We start from the raw sequence: 8,812 nt of genomic DNA, 5'->3' as shown, positions 1-8,812 counted from the left end.
ACACTGACTCACTAAACATGCATACATACATAAGCATAATTTATCAATATTTAGACTTCTCCAATTACACAAGAGGGATCAATATGCTTAGTTGCTTGCCTTGATGCACTGGCTCACAAAGGTGGGGTGCCTCCGGATCACCCTCGCTCGTCGGGATCGTTGGATCGGCGTTCTCTAAAAAGAATAACGTGTGCAATGCCATGAGTATGGATGAAATACAACAATGCATGCCATATGATGCGTAAAACATGTTAAAAGTGCAAACATGCGAATTAGAACAAAATTGGGACTCAAACCCATTTGAAAAGTTACTAAAAGTGCAGAACCTCCAGAGAAATCTCCGGAACCTCCGGACATACGGGGACTATCCGCAAAATTCTGCGGAACATCCGGACATTTGCACAACTCAGGCAAACTCCGGACTATCCGAACTTTTCTCTGGATACTCTGGACAAGTGCGGACCCTCTGGACTTTTCTGGACTTGGCTGAAAATGTGTCTTTCGATGATTTATTAATCGATTCAACTCCAAACTTGAATCTATGCTACATACATCGGTGCATATACCATACCAAAGGTTCTAGACTAACTTTGCAGCTTGAACCTAGGAAAATCTTGAATACAATGCAAAATGCCATTTTTCTAGAAAGTGCGGACCCTCTGAACTTTAGTGCGGAACCTCCGCACATGTGCGGACTGTCCGCACTTTTATGCGGATACTCCGCACTTCCCAGAACTCTCCTGATTTGGGGAAAAACTTGCCAAATTGAAATGTGATCATTTCCAAACTACCTAGGAACTTGTTTGTAATGGATTATGGAGTTTAGAATCCATTCATCAACCTAATGTCTCGATTCCTAGCTCAAAACTCATCTAAATCCTCATTTTGGTCCAAAACTTCAAGAACTCATGAATTTTGCTAAAACTTGAAATCGATCAACCAAACCATGAATTCGTGCCATGGGAAGCCTAAGAGACTTACTCAAGATGCTTGTGGAGCTGGGTGAATGTTGAGGAGTGGAGGAAATGGAGGGAAATCGAAAAACTCCGGTGTTACTTGTGCTTCAACCAAGAACACCAAAAGACATCAAATCCGGCTCGAATCTTTCGAGAAAACGAAAATGAATTAGATGGATGAGTAGCTTATGAGCTCTAGAATGCAATGGTACCACATGCATACCTTAAATCCCCCTCTTGAGCTCGGATTTTGGAAGAAAATAGAGAGAGGGAGTGAGAGCTTGAGTGGGGAGGAGAGGGAGCTCCTCCTTGGCCGGTTGAGCACGGGAGTGAGAGTGGGAGCAGGTGGGAGAGAGAGAGAGAGGGCAGGTGGGCTACCCCTTTGGAGTGGTTGGAAGGTGTGGGGTCGAGTGGGTCCCACATGTTAGAGAGAAAGATGTCCGTTTTAACTGCGACTTCAATCCTTTTCTCTCCCGAATTTCTTTCTCTCATCCAAATGATTTCAAACGAATTGCATTAATATTTCATATTATAATTACGCAAAATTAAATATAATACTTAAAAAGTATGATTATGCTTAATTACGTGATTAAGAATTTGGGACGTGACAGCTCTCCATCCAAACAGCTAAAAAATGGAATGGATCTGCTATGTCCCATCCCACCCTACGAATCAAACACTACCTTAGTCGCAGGCACTACTCACCCTAATTTTCGTTGTGCGGCAATAAAAACCTCGCTTTCTACTTCAGCCATATAACAAAGGCACCTTACGAATAACCATTTCATGTCACCGCATTACATATGCAAGCATTTAACAAAACTGCACCCCCATCATGTTTAACCACAGATAGAGCACTTGACCTAAGTAGACTAAGCTTTTCGTTTAAGCAAAATATGCCATGCGAGACCGAAACGACATGTCATACTGTTTGTGTGGCTTCTTATGCCAGACTGCTTCAGATTAGCAAGTGGGTCTTCACGATCAAAGTGGTTGAGTATGATGGATGTGCAGTTTTGTTATAAAATATGCAATGTAGTTATATGAAACATTTGCTTTAACGTACGTGCTGCTTGATAATTTTGACAAGGTGAAATTTACTTTTTATCTAGCAAATCGTACTCCACACCTTAGAAATAAGCTTGTACACTATGTTACATAAGCTGATGAGCCTAAGACCTTGTTTAATTAAACTTCTACAAGCTGTGGCTTCTTCGAAAATATATTTATGGAGAGAGCATATTAAGACTTGTTTTTAGCTTTTCAAGTTTCTATTGTAATAAATATTGTTTTTTTTTCCTCAGAAACTATAGCCAAAAGCTAACAGAATTTCAAACAAACATGGCCTAAGATCTTTAGGCTCTGTTTGGTTCAGTTTTTGCTAATTAGAACCAAAAGCAAAAGCTGAACTAATCAGTCTACTTTTGAAAATAGCTTCTGACAAACAAAAATTATCATTATTACTAGAAGTAAAAAGCTAATTCGGAGGAGTCTTTTAGCTTCTAATGGGTGTTACATATATTATATCACTACGTGAAAAATGAACAAGGGTGACAGGTCATAACCGTCATGGGTGACGGGTTCCGCACCCGTCACCCCGAATGTGTTATTGATGATATGTAATAAGTGACGGGTAAGGACCCGTCACCAATAAGGTCATTGGTAACGGATCAAAACTTAACCCGTCACTTATTAAGGTCATTGGTGACGGTGTGACCCGTCACTTATGACTTGTTTGTGACCCGTCACTTATGACTGATATACGGTTTTCATACTTTTTGGACATGAAAAAAAGTTAAAAAATATTTTTCACCCAAGCCAATCCAACTCAGGCCTATCACCACTCGTCACGTGTCTCTACCTATTTTTCAGGCTGTTTTTAGAATGTGCATTCCGTGGGAATCGAACTCGCAATAGATCATCGCGCGTGTAACTGCCTAACCACCTCAACCTCGTGTGCATCCTGAAGGGACTCGGATAAAAGATCCTTTTAACTATTTTGCCAAGGGTTAGTGACCCGTCACTTATGACAAGTCATAAGTGACGGGTCACCGTTATAACCCGTCACCAATGTTAATTTTACAATAGACATAAAACCAGATGACTCAGAGTGCTTTCAGTTAAATGACCATAACTTTTACATACGGACTCCGATTTCGACGTTTTTTTTTTACTCTGCAGACATCTACAGAAAAAGTTACATCCATTTCTCCCCTACTTTGTCGGGTTCGGCGAATTTTTGGAGGCATAAAACGGCTTGGAAGATTGGGTTCTCGTCTCCGAAAGTTTCTGCATCGTTTTTGGAACGAGTGTTTGTGTCCATCCCTTATATCAAACTTGAGCAGAAATGTACAATAGTTCATATTATAGTGCTTCTGAAGTGAGAAAAAATAAGAAAAAATAAAATAAAAATAATTTTTTCAATATTTAAATCATTTTCTGTATTTCTGAATAACGTCATTAGTGACGGATCATAACTACCCGTTACTTATGACAGACCTATGAGACCTATCACTAATAAGTTAGTCATTGGTGAAGGGTCAAAACTTGATCCGTTACCAATGACTGACCTACGATGACCTGTGGGTGAAGAGTCGTTATTGGTGACGGGTCAAGTTTTCACTCTTCACCAATGACTGACATTAGTGACAGGTCACAACTACGACCTGTCACTTTTATCATAAGTGACGGGTCATATTACGATCCATCACTTATGTAGTGTCTCCTTTATCTGTTTTCACGTAGTGTATATCTCATCCGCATCAAAAGCCAATTCAAAATCATCTTTTAAAAATAACTTTTGAAAAAGCCTTAGCTAAACCAAACATGTCCTTAATTTTCTCTAGCTGTTGAGGAGTATTCCATATATTATATATTTTATCCGCATCAAAACTGTTTCACTACCTTCGGAATCAAGACGACAACAGTGTCATTTCATTCCTCTGACAGATCTCCACCCCACAACACAGTAAGCACTTCCTCTTTCACTTTATCCTCAACCGTCCCCGAAACCATTTATAAAATAGTGCCAGCATACCATCCGACCCTCATTAGTTTTGGCAATATATCCTCGTTACCAACTGGGCATCATGGGCCTAGTTTTACAAATGTTCAAAATAGCTACATACACTTATAAATTTTTATTTAAAAAATTTTTTTTTTGCTCTCATAGAAGACATCAGATAGTAACTAAGGGTCTATTTATTTCGGTTTCAAATTGTGATTTTCAGCTTTTATAATTCGAAACTAAAACAAACATACAACTTCTTGCTAGGCCCGGCTCTGGGCCAGGGCGAGGGGTGCGACCGCCTAGGGCCCAAGCTGGGGAGGGGCCAGCCTAAAGGTACTTTATCTCAGGAGTCAGACCCAGAACGTAAAACTCATCGCACGTCCACGTATGCGCAGTCTGCCTACGCTCTGCTCGACGCTCGGTCTGCATCCCGATGGCTCAAGAATCTTACGCACTGTCCGTAGAAACTAATAATCCGTAGCGTTCGACTCAACTGCAGATTGTGAGTAATTTTCTGCTATAGCTTTTTACAATTCGATTGTTGGATTGTGGGAATCCATAAAGATGATTTTTTTTAGTTTTTCACAGATTATAAAAATTCATTTTACTAAACTGTTAAAGTTATTTAGAATTCATAATTAATTTTTTTTACAATTTATTTTTTTATAACTCACAATTTATAAGTTGCTGAAATCAACTGGACCTACGAAAGGCCCAAGCCCAATAGCCAGACGGAACGAATATAGTCCTAAAGCCCTCTGCCTGTCTAAAACCCTAATTCGGTGCAGGCGGCGCGGCATCTACCCTAGCGAGTGCTCCACGCCCACGCAGCAATGGAGTGCAGCCACGCGGAGCCGGAGGAGCGGCTAAGGTCCGAAGACGACGAGGAGGAGGAGGAGGAGGAGGATTGTGAGGGGCAAGATGGTTGGGACGACTGGTGCTCCGATGGCGACGACACGGCCGCCGGGTTGCTGTGCCTATTCTGCAGCTCGCGGTTCGACGCCGACAGCCCCCTCTTCTCGCACTGCGGCGCCGAGCACCGCTTCGATTTTTGCAAGACTGTCAAGGAGCTCGGGCTGGATTTCTACGGGCGCATCAAGCTCATCAATTTCATCCGCTCCAAGGTGCGTCGAGCCTTCACCTCAACTAATCGTTTTGGACCCTAACGGCTGTACTAGTATTATTAGCCTAAAAGGTCTTGTAGTTCTTTATATGGTTTTATCATTGATGGAGTTGATTCATATTGCAATTTGTTAAATTCAATGCCATCGATTATGGATGCCATGGCTAATTTTGTAGGTTGCGGAGGATAAATGCTGGAGCTGTGGCCAAGTTTGCTCTTGCAACAGCGAACTCTGCAGCCACTTGCATGCTCAGGAGACTCACCAGATTGAGGGAAATTTTCCATGGGAGGACGACGCGTACTTGAAACCTTTCATGGAAGATGACCCCCTTTTGCACAGTTTGTCCATTGGCGATGATGAGGATGAGGATGAGGACTGTGGAATGTCAATGGAAAGAGGACAGTGGTCAGCAGGGAGTGGGGGTTTAGCTAAGCCAGGCGAGAACGAGCTGAGTACCATAACTGAAGGAAATGGTTCTGATATTAGTGCTAGATTTGAGCAAGAGTGTACTATTGGGAGGACTGAAGGGGATGGCAGTGGGTCTCTTGCTCAGGAGCAGAATGATACACAGCTAAAGGTTGCACGTGCCAGTGTTAATGCCAAGGCAATTAAAAGTGTGGATGATAACTACTTTGGGTCTTATAGCGCATTTGGCATTCATAGAGAGATGCTCGGAGATAAGGTAGGTGAACTCTTGGCATACATGGTTAATGAGTTCCTGCCAAATATGTATGTTTATTCATTTACGATATGCACTTATGTGGTGTGAAAAACACTTCACACTCTGGCTATCCTTTTTCAGGTAAGAACGGATGCTTACAGAGACGCCCTTTTAGACAATCCTAGCCTGATGAATGGAGCAACTGTACTGGATGTTGGTTGTGGCACAGGAATTCTAAGGTATGTAACATAGGTTGTATACTTTTATACTTTTGCACATATGGTTAGTTTATATTACCATGAAGCTCAGTGCTTGTCAATTGTGGATCCAGTAAAAGCAAATATGCTATCAAAGCTGGGAAAGATAACCACAATAATAATACTAGTTCGTATGTAATCATAAAAATAGAGCAACGTGTGGGTAGGACTGGCCGATTAACAGGCTATGGAGAATTGTCTTGGTTATGAGTCCTAGTAGGGCACAACATCAACAAACCTGGTTTAGTTCATGAGTTTGCTTTGTCATATATGTATCTAAAGCTAAACCGCCTCCCTGATCGTGAGCTGTGATTGGCAGCACTGTATGCTGTGTAGTGATCATGTTTCTGATAATGCAAGGCTGGCCATAAAGAATCACTACTCTTAATGCATGATGAATTGTCAATGTGTCATGAACTGTTGCTGATGTATGAAGTATGCTTCCTGTCTATAGTCTTTTTGCAGCCAAGGCTGGTGCTTCTAGAGTTGTTGCTGTTGATGGGAGTGAAAAGATGGTTTCTGTGGCTACCCAAGTATGTCTTTGTTCAGTTATATTATAGTATTACATTACAAACCTTTTTACCATGATTTCTCTCATATTTGCTGCACAAATGCAGGTTTCAAAGAATAATGGTCTGTTACATGATGAAAATAAAGAAGTGGAGCAGAAGCGAAGTCCTCAAGTAATAAACGTTGTACATACCAAGGCTGAAGAGCTAAACCATAAGATACAAATTCCCCCAAGTGGATTTGATGTGTTAGTGAGTGAATGGATGGGGTATTGCCTGTTGTACGAATCCATGCTCAGTTCAGTTCTATATGCACGTGATCATTTTCTAAAACCTGGTGGCGCTATTCTCCCGGATACTGCAACCATTGTAAGTTTTTACTTAGCTGCTTGCTTGCAGTCTTTATCTCTCATTTTCTGCTCTTTGATAACTTGTGCCATCTGATCCATCCTCTAGCTTGGTGCTGGTTTTGGGAAAGGTGGAACTAGCTTGCTGTTTTGGGAAAATGTATATGGCTTTGATATGTCATGTATTGGCAAAGAAGTAACTTCAACTTCAGCTCGATTTCCTGTAGTTGATGTAGTGTCTTCTCAGGATATTGTGACAGAGACTGCTGTACTCCATGTAAGTTCTACATTTCTACTTAGATTATTTATTTCACTTCTTGAGTAATCCTTGTTTTGAAGTTAAATTGCAATAAAGAGCTAGAGAAAACGTATCAACGTACTTTTGTGATACACACTCTAGATATGAATATGGTATTTAACTACCCGAGTTTGATACATGAGCATCCACGTTTTCGATGTAGGGATTGTAGTCTGACATATTGTTTTTATTTCTTCTGTATGCAGTCCTTTGATCTGGCAACTATGAAAGAAACTGAGATGGATTTCACTGCAAGCTTTGAGCTGAGGCTCAGTGAAAGTGGTACAGTTGTACATGGAGTAACCTGGTGCTATGGCATTGTCTTATGGTTCGACACGGGATTCACTGTCAGATTCTGCAAGGAGAAGCCTGTCATCCTCTCCACCTCTCCTTTCTCTACGCCAACTCACTGGTCGCAGACAATCTTCACCTTTGAAGAGCCCATCGCGATGTCGAAGGAGGAATCTCTTGGCTCATCTGGATCAGTTGGCACAGACGAGTGCCCAGCTATGGTGATCAGATCCCGGATAAGCATTGTGAGGGCATCTGAGCACCGTAGCATAGACATATCAGTTGAAACCACAGCAATCAGCTCAGATGGCCGGAAGCGCAGCTGGCCTGTTCAGATATTCAATTTGTGACCGATCATATGCCCCTTTGGGCTTAAATTTTGCCCCTTACCTACCATCCTCTCTGCTAACTGCAAGTCTTGTTAGTGTTTGATTGGGTTGCCAAGTTTTGCATGCTGAATGGAGCACTTTGTCCTACCGGAGTTTTGTAGAATGATGATCGTGAGAGAAGGGATCAGATTGAAAGGTCTTCTGGAACAGTTACGGTGAAAAGGAATCATATTCAGGCTGGCGTGTCCTAAATGCAGCTGGGTGATCTAGTCTTCTAGACGAGGTTGAAAGTGAACAGAAGGTATTTTTAGTAGCGATCAGGCCAGATGCATATTCACACGCGACATATGAATTCCACCAATTCACTTTAAATACTGGAAAATGTTCACATGCTTTTAACACCGACCGTTTTCCTATAATTATTGGGGACTGGACGTTTATAGTGCGGGATGGTTGTCGTATGTGGAGCACTCCCGTCGGCTTCACGCCACTGTCCACAAGTAAAATCTAAAGATGTGTACTGGCAGGATTTCTGCTAAAAAGAGGCGCGAATTTGATGGTTTAGGTTTCCCTCTTCCTTGGATTTTGACTGCTCCACTCAATTCTTCTATATCTCGCTCTTCCTTTTCTTTTGGTTCTATTATTTGGATGCTAAATCAGGGGTTTTAACTTCTTTCTTGGGGGATAATTGAGAATTTGCTGCCATAAAGTGTGGTGTGGCCGTCGATCTCAGTATGGTTTAGATGTCTCTAGAGTGGGTTGCGTGCTCCCTTTTGTTTATCTGCATTGTTTGGACTTGGTGAGATTTAAGAGAAGTTTGGACCTGGTTAGATTTAAGTGAAGACAGCGACCTGTGTTGATATGGATGGCAGCTAGACTGGTGGGTTCGAGTCCCCACAGGTTTGACACCTGGCAGGTACAAATTCAGACCCTAAATTACATCATGGGGCTGGTGGGTCATGTACCCGATCCATAGTGGGTGTGGATGTGGGTTTGAGTTTTCCCCTATGGATGACATGTGGGTACCTGA

The 8,812-nt window shown here is 41.9% G+C and overlaps 1 protein-coding gene across 1 annotated transcript; it reads left to right on the top strand.

Annotated features, from left to right (window-relative positions):
- Nucleotides 1-4,701: 4,701 nt before the first annotated feature.
- Nucleotides 4,702-8,361, top strand: LOC133897774 (probable protein arginine N-methyltransferase 3). The gene is made up of 7 exons (XM_062338597.1): nucleotides 4,702-5,090; nucleotides 5,266-5,772; nucleotides 5,893-5,990; nucleotides 6,463-6,541; nucleotides 6,626-6,886; nucleotides 6,974-7,141; nucleotides 7,369-8,361. Exons 1-7 carry the CDS (start codon nucleotides 4,800-4,802, stop codon nucleotides 7,801-7,803), a joined length of 1,839 nt encoding a protein of 612 aa, XP_062194581.1. The 5' UTR covers nucleotides 4,702-4,799; the 3' UTR covers nucleotides 7,804-8,361.
- Nucleotides 8,362-8,812: the final 451 nt, after the last annotated feature.

This window comes from Phragmites australis, chromosome 17 (assembly GCF_958298935.1).
Source record: "Phragmites australis chromosome 17, lpPhrAust1.1, whole genome shotgun sequence".
NCBI lineage: Eukaryota > Viridiplantae > Streptophyta > Magnoliopsida > Poales > Poaceae > Phragmites > Phragmites australis.
Note: the sequence above shows the minus strand (reverse complement) of the source record. Positions and strands in the feature narration are given on the sequence as shown.